Below are 15,539 nucleotides of genomic sequence, written 5' to 3'. Positions count from 1 at the left end.
GCTATATACTATATATTCGGTGGAAAAAAAAAAGATATGTACTCTGTCAAGGACTTCTTTTATTTAAATTATTCGCAAACAAAGCAAAGACGGGCTTAATAAGGCTGACAGCAATGTTTTTTGTTTACGTTTGACCAAAATGCATTGCAATCGGACCTCTGGCTACTTCACAAGGATAGTATCAAAACCTTCTCAACTATACAAAGGTGAATGTGACAGTTGAGGCAAATGTAAAGGACAATTCTGTCATTTTGTTTTCTTTTCGACCTTATCTCACTTTCAGCTCAGCATAGGAACATTAGATACACGCGTTGCCAGGAAAACAGATGGATAAGTCCTCTCCCTGTGGCCGTAAGCGTGACACTCATCCTCACAGATCGTATGCTGTATGTCTTTGTTTACAATACTTGACATAGTGTATATATGAGTCATGTGTATGTTTATTGACAAATACTGAACATGACTTGTCAGAAGTCATGCGGAAACCATCATGCTTTGTCTTGAGATTATACTGCATGTGTGAAGGTCACTAAATTGGCCTGTGTGTTGCAATGTCCTGCATAAACAGTGCTGCAACACTTTTGCTGACCCTGAAATGCTATTTGCATGAGTGTGTGGTATTTTGGTGTACAGCACCAAGTGGCTAAGCTAGGAGGAGAGGTTACATTCAGGAGGGAGTTTCTTTGAAATGGACCAAGATGTCATTATTTTGCTGCTTCGGGTTCATTACTCCGCATTATGGACCCTGATCTCTGAATCTCCCCGCTGGCACGCCGCACTTGGCCTTGCTTAATTTATGATTGCTTCCCAGACAAAAAAAGATTTTCCAGCTACAGAGTCACGCGAGGATGTGCATTTTCAGTCAGAAAAATTCATGTTTTCCTGGCAACAGACACCTTTTGTTAGTCAGCAGTTGACTCATTGAAAGAGTATTTCCAAAAGCCCACAGAAAACGAAAACTTCACAATTGCATAACCGTATTATTTATGGTTGGTAAATACAAAAGTATTTGTTGGAAAATAATAAACCTGACCTATTGTAAATCGCAGCGGAGATTAAGGTAACATTTCTAATTTAAAATTGTGTACTGTATTAAAGGTAGTTTAATTACATTGTCCTGCAAGTGTCAGTTGTTGGTCAACTTTCACATAGTCTTTGCGGTAGTTATTCGACTAAATTTGTTTTCAACCAACTTTTAAAGGAATGGAATGTTGGAACCAAACTCCTGCTTCAAAGTGGCATAGCATAGCATGGGTTCCACTAAAAACTCATTCTGAATACTATCATTTCAGTAGCTTTGGCTAACAATTTAGGATTCTTATAACATTAATTATATGACATTATAGCAAGAATATTTTCATTTTAAAATACATTTCTGTCAGAATATTATCATCAATCTATTATATAATGTGAAGTTGCGCCATCAAATCAGTGCTGCATCTTTAATAGCTGGATGTATCACTGGAGCCATCCAGTGACTGCTACAGTATGAAGAGAATAGCTTAAAAGGGAATGACTTTGCGACGGCGTGGAGAAACAGCGGACATAACGGAACAGAGGCTGGGTCTAACATGAATTAACTCTCTTTGCCGGCAGGTCCAATATGTAATCTATATTTGGAGATACATGGTTAGGAACATGACTGAAAGTACAAGATCCCGGGTACAATTGCCCCAAATCAATTTTGCCCGTCCGGGTGGTGGAGCTGTTACTAAGTGATAGGGTAAACAGCTTTGTCATTCAGGAGGAGCTCAGCGTAAAGCTGCTGCTCCTCCACATCAAGAGAAGCCAGATAATGTGGTTCGGTCATCTGGTCAAGGTGCACCCCGGACGCCTCCCTGGGGAGGTGTTTAGGACATGTCCAACCTGTAGGAGGCCACAGGGAAGACCTAGGACACGTTGGATAGACAATGTCTCCGCGAGGAGGTGCTGGACGAAGTGTCCAGGGAGAGGGAAGTCTGGCCAAGAGGGAAGTCTGGCCATCTTAGCTTAGGCTGCAGCCCCCACAATCTGATCTCAGATAAGCGGAAGATGGACGGATGAATGGATAGATGGATGGCTCGATGAATATAAACAGACTTAAAGGTGTCATATGTAGTAATGTGGCCAGAAATGGTACTGCAATCATGGTCAAAATTCTGTAGTACCCTCCCACTCTCCATGACCGAGGTTGCCAGATACGCAGCCGAATCCGAATCCTACTCCAAGGAACTTCAAATGGCAATTGACGAGTCCTACGCTGTAGGTTTCTCTTGTTTATGCTTCTTGCAAGATGGTTTACTAAGTAATTATGCCTCTTTTTACAGATGTCGATTAGCCAAATGTATTTGTAAAGTTACGCAGCAATATTTTCGTCGGGAGTCGGGACAGATTGTTGGCATTAACCTGCTAAAATGTCTAGTTTGATCGCACAGACCACCATCAAAAATAATTATAAATAATAATATATTATTATTATCACATAGGCCTACTTTGATGGCAAGTCAAGGCAAACAGTAAAATTACCGCCACATTTCGTTCAGAATAACTCCATGTTGAATGCAACCTGACGCACTGCATTCTCTTCCATGTACGCACATCACCATCTTTCAGTGCAGAGTGCAATTCTATGAGCCAACCCACGTTACGCAAAAACCACGCTACGCATAAATCATATAGCCTACTGCCATGTCAATACACAAAGTAGAAAAATCATTACATTTAATGCATTATATTGTGCCAAGCAAATACCACCTCATATGTGCCTGATGTACATACAGTACCAGAAACCGCAATTAGCCGTGCTAATGTCAGAACCCATTTCCTCAGTGTATCAGCATATTGAGAACGAAATAGGCACGGACACTACCCATATCCACATAGGTTTTATTTGTCGAAAATATACTTTTCCCTGTCAGTTGGAATACACATCGACATACATGCGAACCACTATCACACTAGGGTAATGCTTACTTAGCATGCTAGCCCAGTCAATGACACATCGACATATAGGCTAACGGGCATACATTTCCCCGTTAGCCTGTATGTCGATGTGTCATTGACCGGGCTAGCATGCTAAGTAAGCATTACACTAGTGTGATGGTGGTTCGCTCCTAAGCATTCATTGCAAAAACATACTAGCTTTGTTAGACAAGGTCATAGACTGTATTGGACAATATAGTTTACATACGAAATGTCCATTTCCATTCATTACAAGTTCTAAAAAAATGTAAATGCCTTACTTATCTATCAAGGAGGAAACTAGCAAGTTTGGCCTCAGATGAAAAAATCTGCTCCGCCTTCAGTTGTCTCCATCTTTCAAAGGCATCCCGATACAAATCCAGGGTTTTGTTCCTGGCTTTGTCATGAATAAGTTGAGAATCGTAACGGCGCCTTTTAGATTTACTAAGATCTGACATGTTTAGTAACTTTACCAGTGGCAATAATTTTGACGAAGAGGGCGGTGCGTAACTGGCAACCTGGATTTGACACACTCACAAACTTTTTAATTGGTCAAACGGTAGAGGGTGGGGCATTGAAATGAAAACAATAACAATATTTTGGGGCTGTAAATCTAATTTTGAAATGAGCATATCCCGGCTGAACTACTGTTACCAGTTATAAATGTATTCGGAAAAAAACATTATTTTTTAATGCCTTTTGACATATCAGGGCCATGTAATGATGACTTGACATGAAATTATTACATATGGCACCTTAAAGGAAGAATACCCTTGGAGTTGGCAAAAGCTGAAAGACTACATGGAAACAGACAGGACTGGGATACAACAATAATTGCACAAAGATCCCAACAAGAAGCTCCGGATCTGCTCAAGTGGCTGGAAGAGAATTACATTTGTAAGGGGCTTGAAAATACATCATGGAAGGATTAAGCACTTAATAGAGATAGAAAGAGCCAGGACCTTGCATCCTGATGATACGACTCCAAAGTGGTACTTAGATTGTCCTGGTGACATTTATGAAAATCCTTATGTCCAAACAGGGTGTTTTCATGGCCATACTGAGGGAAGCACAGGAGTCAAATAGAATACCACTTCAAAGGTTTCATTTGGGGAGGCCTTTGCCCCCAAGGATGCTCCTCTAGGTCACAAAGTCGTTACCAACATGGCTGTTGAAGTCTCCGAGCTGGACTTTGGAATCACCAGTGGGGATGCTCTTCAATACAACCCTAACAGACTCTGGGAACTCTGAACTGCCGTTTGGTGCATGTGTACAAAGAACAATACGGACTCTTTCCCCGTAACCGTCTTGTTTACCGGAGAGGACCTCAACACATAGGCACCTAGCCGGGGGGCTATCAAAAAGCCCATACCAGTTTACCACCTCTCCCCTGCAGCAACTCAAGACTAAAACAAGGTCCAGCTAAAGTTCCAGTTGGGTCTGCTTCGTCAACTGTTGTAGTCACTGACAAATTTCAACATTCCCTTCACGAAACTTCACAAGATGGAGAGAATTATTAGCGCCTATGTGAGGAAATACTGTAGTTAGTTCGAAGAGGTCTCTGCAACATCGGCCTATATTTTTTTATTTTTAAAAAGCATAACAAAAGCTTTAATGGATGTAGTAATAGCATGGCTCCTGTGCGTTATTTTTTCCAGCTTATTTTCCCAGTGTTAGATTTCATGATTAAAAATAATTGCAATGCAAATGACCTGTATCCTATTATGTTTGATTTTGAAATATAAAAGACAATGAGTAATAATGATGACAAATAATATTCCAATATCAAATTAAACATACTCCCAGAATTCTGTTGCAGGAGTGGTCGCGTTTGCAGCTGCTGTCCAATTGGATGACGTATTTTTTTTGCCGAATTCGACGCAGTTTTCTAAAAAACACATAACACAATCAGATAGGGAAGTGATCACTGAAAAGTTGAGACAGACAATATTACATATTGATAATTAATACACAATACAGGTAAACATGATATGTACTGATGCAGGGGTGTCCAAACATTTTCAAGCGAGGGATGCGCGGGCCACTTCGATACATTTTGTACATTAAAAATACTAAAACCAATAAAATGTAGGTCAATCAATCAATTATGCTAACTTATCTGAACAATACGTCGACATCTTTGCTTTGTCTTAAATCCAACAAAGCAAATTAGTATATTATCTTAATCTAACCCGCTTGAAGTAGTTAATTTATTCTAATTATCCTTCACTAATATCAGCATTCAGCCAACTGAAACTTTTTTGAGGGTTTAGTACACTCGAAAACATACCATATCTTACCAGAAATTAGTACACGTTATCGTGACGGGACGCACATAAATTATCAAAGACTATAGACAGTAGGTATTGTTGTACTTTTGCCGAATTCCTGTGAGAATCTGTGTGTGACTGAAGCATTAAAGAGTTGGACAATCTAGGATTAGCTGCATTGTGCTCAAACAACCACCAGTGTCAGGCTTGTCACTGACAGTTTGGTTATATTTTAGTTTTTCCTTTGTGTTTGTTTTATTTCCTGTCAGCGTTCTTATTTTTGTTCAGTTTCCTGCTTGTCTCCCTGAGCGCTGTTTCCCCTCAGCTGCGGCTGATTGGCACCTGGCCACACCTGGTGTCAATCAGCCGGCTGCTATTTAGACCTGCCTTGCCCTCCAGTCAGTGTTGGAGTATTGTAAGCTGTATGCTGTGGACTGTTTGCTGTATTCTAATAGCTGTTTGCAGCTTGCTGTCTTCTAGTTCCTCGTTTCCTGTTCCCTGTTTCCAGTTTGCCTGTTCCTGGTTTGTGTTTTTCCTGAATTTTGGACATGAAATCATGTTTTCCTGCACCAAGCCTGCCATCTCTGCATCTTGGGGTTCGTCACCACCTTTACCTGACAACCAGGTAGCATCTGTGGGCAGATGATACTGTATTATCTCTTTTGAACTTATCAGGTCGGTAATGGATTCTTTTCGCATTCTTCCCTTACGCTTAAAGTGAAGGATGAGGCAAAAATACAACCTTACCTAATGTACAGTAGGACGCACAGGTCTGCGGCCATTTTTTTTTTTAGGTACCATTTTAGTAAGGATTTGGGCCAGATGTATTTTTTGTTGTTGTTGCTATTGTTTGATTTGTTTATTTGGTCTTTCGAATGTTTCGTGGGCCAAAAGAAAATGAGCTGTGGGTCGCAATTGGCCACCGGACCGCACTTTGGACACGCCTGTACTAACGGGATGGATAATAATTTTTTTCACCCCCTATGGGTTGTGGTCAAAATACTTTGGAAGACATGCTGGCATATAAGTATTACAGATATCAAGTTTAATACGAGTTAGACAAATGGTCAAAAGTTAATGGACATTTAGTTGCTGCAAGTTGCCTGCAAATATGTTTTGCTTGATAACGACCATGTTTCTTTTCACCAATCTTACTGAAATGTATCTTACATGTGCTTAATAATCTCCTAAATGTGCGTACCAAATGTTTTGATTTGGTCAGACACTCCAAAGTAACTATGGGTTTGTTTTGAAGAGCACATTGAACTGTGTGAGGAATTTCAAGTCAATCTGAATTGTAGGGTCAGAATTTGGGGTAAAATAACCACATATAAGACCACCATGCACTGTAGTGTATTCTTAAGAAAAATAATAGAACAGGCAACACAGTAAAGGGACATTCTCCAGGCTTTGAATCGGTCACAACTAGACTGTTCAGTTTGCTTTAGAAGACGTTTCGCCTCTCATCCAAGCAGGCTTTATCAGTTCACTCTCACAGACTTAGATGGGACAGATCTAGTCTGAGCGATTGGTGCCGAACCCAAACTATTTATCTTACATATGCTTGTCCAGGGTGTACCCCGCCTTCCGCCCGATTGTAGCTGAGATAGGCTCCAGCGCCCCCCGCGACCCCGAAGGGAATAAGCGGTAGAAAATGGATGGATGGATGGATGCCCCGACAATATTATTTTGCTCTGATGTGGTGCAATAGATGACAGCTGTTAAGATGCTACAAAGAAACTCTTCTGCCAGCACAGCAATAGTCATTCTTGCAGAGGTCATATTTGACAAACAGGACCTTCTCTGTAAATGTTGCTGGTTCGGAATCCTCTGTTGCTCCCTTGACATGTGGGGTCCCACAGGGCTCAGTTTTAGGACTACTGCTCTTTTCTATTTATTTACTTCCCCTGGGCTCAATCTTAAGAAAGCATGATATTTATTTTCACTGTTATGCTGATGACACACACATTTATTTTCCGTTAAAGAGAAATCATGCCTCTTCAATGCAGCCACTACTTGCTTGTCTTTATGATATCAAGGCCTGGATGGCCCTAAATGTCTTACATTTCAATGAAAAGAAGACATAAGTAATAGGGTTTGGACCTAGTGGTACCTGTGAGCTCCCCCCTGTTGACTTTGGCCCCTTGGCTTTGCACGTTAAGCCCATGGTCACCAACCTGGGCTTTCGTATTGACAGTGATTTTAAATTGGACCGTCAGATTGGCACAGTGGTGAAAGCCAGCTTTTTTTATTTACGTCAGCTGGCCAAGGTTAAAAACCTTCTTTCTAGGCAACAGTTTGAGACAGTAATCCGTGCCTTTATCACATATCAGATGGATTACTGTAACTCTTTGTATTTGGGAATTAGTCAATCCTCCCTCTCACGTCTGCAGCTGGTCCAAAATGCAGCTGCCCGGCTTTTAACTAACACAAGAAAAAAGAGAGCACATTACTCCTGTTTTAGCCTCCCTCCACTGGCTGCCTGTGTCTTTTAGAGTCCATTTTAAAATTATTTTACTCGTTTTTAAATCCTTACGTGGTCTTGCCCCACCTTACCTCTCTGAGCTGCTCCACCTCTATGCCCCCACCCGGTCCCTCAGGTCAGCTGATCAACTGATCCTGGAGGTACCCAAATCAAAGCTCAAGCTTCGAGGGGACAGAGCCTTCTCTGTTGCGGGTCCCAAACTCTGGAACGATCTCCCTCTCCATGTGAGACAGGCCCCTTCTTTGGCTACTTTTATGACCCTTCTTAAACCCCATTTTTATTCACTGGCTTTTAACCCAGCATGACATTTTAAACTGTTTTTAACTTTTTTAACTTTTTAACTGCTTTTTATTTAACAAAGTGTTCTGAGGATAATTTGTATTTGCTTTTTCAATGTGTATTTTACTTCTGTTTTAAATGTTATTTTTTAGTCTGTGCTTTGCCTGTATTTCTTTGTGGTGTACAGCCCTTTGTTCTTCAACTGTGGTTGTTTTTAAAGGGCTTTATAAATAAAGTTGGTATGGTATGGTATGGTAGGTCTTGCAGGCCGTCTTTGTTGTGCTGGCAGAGGTCTCCCTTCTTTGCATCTTGACCCCTGATTACCACAGGATGTGTTACGTATGCGTTGTGTAACCGCCACACAGGCAGACTCTTTCCGTTTTTAGTCAAGTCAATGTGTCGTTTTCTACAGCCTGCCGTACGGCACCACCATGTCATTCCTGTTCCGGATCCATGCGCTAAATATAAGCAGAATTTCGATTTTTGCCGGTCGCCGCAACACGGCGGATCAATTCAGCTAAAATGTGCCTGTGTTGGACAGGAAGTCATGCACAAACACAAAAAATTGTACCAGTTTACTTGCAAAATAAAATAGGCTGTCTTCAAGGCAGATCGTATTTTAAACTTTAAAACGTCTTAATGAAGACATGAAGTCTACTTGTCAAAGGTTTTCAGATGTAACTTCACCTTGCTGACCCAAATGCTGATTCTGGAGGTAAGGAATCCCATACAGGCATATTCTCAGGTAGCAATGTGCGCATTGAGGTCCTCTGTCAAATACCAGCTGATACGGAGGCCATGGAAGCAGTGGCGTGGTGTGTGGGAGTTGTGTGTCCACAACGCTCACCAGGGATTATGTTACAGTTGTGTTGTTGCTTGCTACAAAGAAAATAAAGTGGTCGTTCTGCAAGTTGAAAAACTTATTCGGGTGTTACCATTTAGTGGTCAATTGTACGGAATATGTACTTCACTGTGCAACCTACTAATAAAGTCTCAATCAAGGCAAATCTGTCTATTTCACGAGTCAAGTCAAGTCAATGCGTCCGCCTGTGGGTATTGATGAACAGCAAAGCAGCTCGAGACGTTCCGTGGTGTTTACGTCAATGTTCACTTTATTTCATGATTATGCACGGATTCGCAAAATCTCGTAAAAGTCCGCAATGTTTCGCTGCACGGCGCAGCCACAACAGACGGCCGCGACGTTCGGTGGGGATCATGCATCGCAGCCATGACGCTTCCTGTGGAAATTAGGGATAACAGTTGTCGTTTTGCACCACAATACTGCAACGCTAATGTGGGGATTTCCATCCTAACAATGGTTGTTGTGCCGGCAAAGGTGTCTCGTCTTTACATTTTAGCTGTCATTTAAGTCTGTGAGCATGAACTGATGAAGCACGCTCGGATGAAAGGCGAAACATCTTCTTTTTTCTTTTTTTTTCTTTTTTTTTTTTTTTTTTCTTTTTTTTCTTGTCCTGCCCAGCTTCTCGGGCAAATCATGCGATCGATTATATGACCTGAGAATATGATGACCTGGTCAAATGAGATATATCTATAAACAGCAGGGGGGCATGTTTTGACAAATGTGCACCATTTTGTGTGCAGGGGTTGAAGAGTAGAAGAGTTACACCAGGTGTACTCTACCTGTGTTCCAGGGGTTCCTGCAGCTGGCCCACGGAACCTCTGCACTGAACGACGAGAAGAGATAGAAGAAGGCCCAGGCCTGGATGACAATGTACGACACGGCGGCGTAGGCAATCACCACCTGGGTTGCGTAGCCAATCCCTGAGGAAAAAGGTGGATCAGTGTATGCTTAATGCGACTTAGAGGCGAGCGAACTTTGTTCCGTGACTTTGCATCGTCTCTGGCCGTGCCATCTGGCACACACTTGCCAACGTTAAGGGATAGCCACAAGGTCAAAGTTCCTGATCTTGACGAAACACGAGAAGGAAAGAAACCATGTACAGTAAATGCATCTGACAAGTGCGTCATTGGAGCATCGAGTTTCACTCGGCCTTCACTCACTTGGATCGCCTTATTTTTCAGATGGTGATGGTGAGTTAGCCAACATATACTCTTGAACAGAAGAGGATGTAAGTCTTCAATCTGGTATTTACTATCTAATATTCCCTCACGTATAATGTTAAGTCTTAAATTTGGTATGTACTATCTGATATTCTTCATAGCATAAAAAGATTATGATTGACAGCTCGGTGACATGTCATTGAGTGTACACCATCCTGCTGCTGTAAATAACCTCCCAGAATCACATGTCACAAGCGCAGACCCGCGTCCAACAAGCGCACTATTTATGTGTGGACATTTTCTAAAAACAGGCCAAACCATTTTAGTTATTTCCATAATCTTATACTGTATTAATAGGCACATTAAAACATTTATGTGTTCAGTAGGAAGGAATGGACTTGGGCTGAGTGCCACACATGGAAAAGTCAAAGGAGTGTTGACAGACTTGCGCATTGTCGGCTTGTTAAGAAGAGGAAAGAAACAATAATACACCTCTGTCAAGTCCGGCAGGGTCTTTGCCTACTTTGTTTGCAAATTCACAGCCACATGAATGCAAAACAATGGAAATGTGCTAAAAGGTCATAAGGACTTCCTCCACTTCAACTCCAAAACTTCTCTTGAAATGTCCCTCTCGGGAGAAAATTCAGTGTTATTATGTATCCGCAAACATTGTTTATTGTAAGATTGGAATTGTTAGATTGTATGTCAAATCCAATTGGCCACATACTATAGATGATAACAGAGCACAAATAACCCTAACAAAAGTAACAGTTCAAAATGTAATGAAAAAGTATATATATTACAACAAGTCAAGCCATTATTTCAAGATATTTGCAATTTAAAGGCCTACTGAAATGAATTTTTTTTATTTAAACGGGGATAGCAGATCCATTCTATGTGTCATACTTGATCATTTATCGATATTGCCATATTTTTGCTGAAAGGATTTAGTATAGAACAACGACGATAAAGTTCGCAACTTTTGGTCTCTGATAAAAAAAAGCCTTGCACCTACCGGAAGTAGCGTGACGTCACCCGAGGAAGGGCTGCTCACATTTTCCTATTGTTTTCAATGCAGCGAGAGAGATTCGGACAGAGAAAGCGACGATTACCCCATTAATTTGAGCGAGGATGAAAGATTTGTGGATGAGGAACGTGAAAGTGAAGGACTAGCGTGCAGTGCAGGATGTATCTTTTTTCGGTCTGACCGTAACTTAGGTACAAGGGTTCATTGGATTCCACACTTTCTCCTTTTTCTATTGTGGATCACGGATTTGTATTTTAAACCACCTCGGATACTATATCCTCTTGAAAATGAGAGTCGAGAACGTGAAATGGACATTCACAGTGACTTTTATCTCCACGACAATACATCGGTGAAGCACTTTAGCTACTGAGCTAACGTGATAGCATCGTGCTTAAATGCAGATAGAAACAAAACAAATAAGCCCCTGACTGGAAGGATAGACAGAAGATCAACAATACCAGACTCTGGACATGTAACTACACGGTTAATGCTTTCCAGCTTGGCGAAGCTTAGCAATGCTATTGCTAACGACGCCATTGAAGCTAACTTAGCTACGGATCCTCGACAGAGCTATGCTAAAAACATTAGCTCTGCACCTACGCCAGCTCTCATCTGCTCATCACGACCCGTGATCACCTGCGTTCCAGCGATCGACGGTAGGACGAAGGACTTCACCCGATCACCGATGCGGTCGGCGGCCCGGAGACGGAGGAAGTCAAGGTGAGGTCGCCGGCTAGCGCGTCTGCTATCCATCTCAAAGTCCTCCTGGTTGTGTTGCTGTAGTCCGCCGCTAATACACCGATCCCACCTACAACTTTCTTCTTTGCAGTCTCCATTGTTCATTAAACAAATTGCAAAAGATTCACCAACACAGATGTCCAGAATACTGTAGAATTTTGAGATGAAAACAGAGCTTTTTGTATTGGATTCAATGGGCTCCGAAAATTTCCGCTTTAATGATTGACGTCACGCGCAAACGTCATCATATCGAAACGTTTTCAGCCGGAAGTTTGCCGGGAAATATAAAATTGCACTTTATAAGTTAACCCGGCCGTATTGGCATGTGTTGCAATGTTAAGATTTCATCATTGATATATAAACTATCAGACTGCGTGGTCGGTAGTAGTGGGTTTCAGTAGGCCTTTAAAGCAATGTTCTAATAACCACATAAAAAAAACATTCAGATAAAAAAAAAATGGCTCAACCACATGAAAATTACCTTTGGAAAAAATACTATAATGATCAAAATAAAAAATACAAAAATTATGTGGGGGAAAAAAACCCTAAAATTAAAAAACAATCCATTATAAAGTTTTTTTTAAATAGCAAAAAATATTAAATACATTTAAACAAATATGTTAAAGAAAAATGTGAATGAATATTTTTTTGGGTATTATAGTCATCACTTGCCTCGCATTTTGACGTTTGCAGCTTTACTCTATAGCAAGTAAATTCTATGCATTTGAGCCTAAATGAAGGATTCCTTAAGCACACAAATGGTTAAATGAACTAAAAAATATGAACCCTACATTAGTATTAGCTCCTATATAAGACTAAACCAATCAGAGTGTGCCGTTTGGTATCGATGCCACTGATTGGCTCACTCTCAGGCAGCATTACTATCCTGGAATAAACGAGTGTAAAAGTGACTATGTGGCATGTTATTTTATTTCTGCAGGGCTCTCGTAATGCGAAAAGTATTTATAAGTTCATTCAAAAGTTGTTTGTGCTCTAGGTAGGAAAATATTTGATTAAAAATTATTGACCATGGTAAGACCGGAACCAATTAACACAGGGTTTACTGTATTTACTGTAACATTTTAAAAACAAAATTTAAAAACTATTTCATGATCTGAAATCAATACATTTTTTGTCAGACTTAATTTGAATACAGAAGGAAGCAAATATTGTACGTTTTAAATAAAATAAATCTAGCACCTGTGGATTAAACTATTTAAATCAAATAAATAAATAAATAATAATGACCAGATCTGAAAAAAGTCCAATTAGCACCAGTATGTAGATTACATCATGGTTGGAAAACACAATGATGAAATTTTACTCTTTAAACCAGGGGTCCCCAAACTACGGCCCGCGGGCCGGATACGGCCCCCCAGCGTCCAAAATCAGGCCCGCGGGAAGTCCCAAGTTTATTTTTTATTTTTTTTTTATTTTTTTTATTTTTAGGTAGTTTTTTATTTTAAAATTTGTCCTTACTAGTCCTTTTTCTACCGTCTCCTAGCCACTCAGGCAAATCATATTGTCTAAAAATGCATTTTACCATCGATAACATGACATGCAGCAAGTGTGCTCTTTAAGTCAATTAGTGTGCGAGGAATATATATGTATGAATACACATTATATATATATATATATATATATATATATATATATATATATATATATATATATATATATATATATATATATATATATATATATATATATATATATATATATATATATATATATACACACACACATATAATATACATATATATATACATATATACACATATATACACATATACATATATATATATATATACATATATACACATATATAATACATGGACATATACATAGACATATACATAGACATATACATATATACACACACATATATACACATTTACATATATATATATATAATATATATAACAAATATTTTTCCACTTTTTCCAAGATGGCGGCGCCTTGATGGCGGCAGCTTCTTGCAGGCGCTCTTGGAAGTGTAGACCGATTTGGCAAAAATACCCGTCAATTCAGTCGATTTCATGGCTGGCTCACAAATACCGACATACGGTAAGTGACCGTATGTCGGTCACTTACGACCGACATACGATTCTGGATGTGGACAGATCGGGCCATTTTGGGCTGAAAGATGCGTGTACGGTGGACCTCCTCGCTAGCTTGGGAATTCTTCGCGAGCTACAACCAGCAGTGGCCTTTGAAGCACTACCAGCGGGGACCGTCAACGAAAGAGACGTAAGCGGTGTGTTCGGAAGCAGAAGCGGGGATGCCGGGCGGGGCTAACAACAAAGCTAAAGGCTTTGTTGTTAGCGGGGCTAACAACAAAGCTAAGGCTAATCCTCAAAGAAGCGCTAATAAGGAGTCCTCAAACTCCTCAAAACATCCCACTACCTATAATATGGGCTTTTTAAACATAAGATCATTATCTTCCAAAACGTTATTAGTTAATGAGGTCATTAGAGACAACAATCTCTACGTCGTTGGTCTAGCCGAGACCTGGCTCAAACCAGACGAGTTTTTTGCGCTGGGTGAGGCGTCTCCTCCGTGCTATGCGGGAACGCATATTGCCCGTCCCATTAAAAGGGGTGGGGGAGTCGCACTAATATACAACAAAAACTTTAACCTTACCTCGAACCCAAATAATAAATATAACTCGTTTGAGATGCTTACTATGAGGTTTGTCACACCGCTGCCTCTCCACCTGGCTGTTATCTACCGCCCCCCAGGGCCCTATTCGGACTTTATCAGTGAATTCTCAGAGTTCGTTGCTGATCTAGTGACGCACGCCGACAATATAATCATAATGGGAGACTTTAACATCCATATGAATACCCCATCGGACCCTCCGTGCGTGGCACTCCAGACTATAATTGATAGCTGTGGTCTTACACAAATAATAAATGAACCCACGCATCGCAACGGTAATACGATAGATCTAGTGCTTGTCAGGGGTGTCACCACCTCTAAAGTTACGATACTCCCGTACACTAAAGTAATGTCCGATTATTACCTTATAAAATTCGAAGTTCTGACTCATTGTCAACAAACTAATAATAATAATAATAACTACTATAGCAGCCGCAACATTAATGCTGCCACAACGATGACTGTTGCTGACCTACTGCCTTCGGTAATGGCACCATTCCCAAATTATGTGGGCTCGATTGATAACCTCACCAACAACTTTGACGACGCCCTGCGCCACACCATTGATAGTATAGCACCGCTAAAGCTAAAAAGGGCCCCTAAAAGGCCTACCCCATGGTTTACAGAAGAAACTAAAGGCCATAAATTATCATGTAGAAAGCTGGAACGCAAATGGCGCGCGACTAAACTTGAGGTTTTCCATCAAGCATGGAGTGATAGTTTAATAACTTATAAACGCATGCTTACCTCAGCTAAAGCTAAATATTACTCAAATCTCATCCACCTCAACAAAAATGATCCTAAATTTTTGTTTAGTACAGTAGCATCGCTAACCCAACAAGGGACTCCTCCCAGTAGCTCCACCCACTCGGCAGATGACTTTATGAATTTCTTTAATAAGAAAATTGAACTCATTAGAAAAGAGATTAAAGACAACGCATCCCAGCCACAACCGGGTTCTATTGACACAGATACGACTGTATATACGACGGACACTGTCACACTGACACTAAATGGGACAAAACAAACAACATGTTTACTTGACCCAATTCCTGGGAAACTTATCAAGGAGCTTTGTGTATTATTAGGTCCGTCAGTGTTAAATATTATAAACTTA

At 40.5% G+C, this 15,539-nt stretch overlaps 1 protein-coding gene across 1 annotated transcript in view; it reads right to left on the bottom strand.

Moving 5' to 3' along the window:
* The window catches only part of LOC133652689 (sodium- and chloride-dependent GABA transporter 2-like), a 108,486-nt gene that overhangs the window by 65,979 nt on the left and 26,968 nt on the right, over positions 1–15,539 (bottom strand). Inside the window, exons 4-5 of the mRNA XM_062051699.1 lie at positions 9,616–9,756; positions 4,741–4,828 (exon numbers count right to left, since the gene is read on the bottom strand). Of these exons, the coding sequence (XP_061907683.1) occupies positions 4,741–4,828; positions 9,616–9,756 (229 nt within the window). The remainder of the gene's footprint in view (positions 1–4,740; positions 4,829–9,615; positions 9,757–15,539) is intronic.

Source organism: Entelurus aequoreus, linkage group LG01, assembly GCF_033978785.1.
Source record: "Entelurus aequoreus isolate RoL-2023_Sb linkage group LG01, RoL_Eaeq_v1.1, whole genome shotgun sequence".
Classification (NCBI taxonomy): Eukaryota; Metazoa; Chordata; class Actinopteri; order Syngnathiformes; family Syngnathidae; genus Entelurus; species Entelurus aequoreus.
The sequence above is the reverse complement of the archived record's forward strand: the minus strand, read 5'-3'. Positions and strand labels throughout refer to the sequence as shown.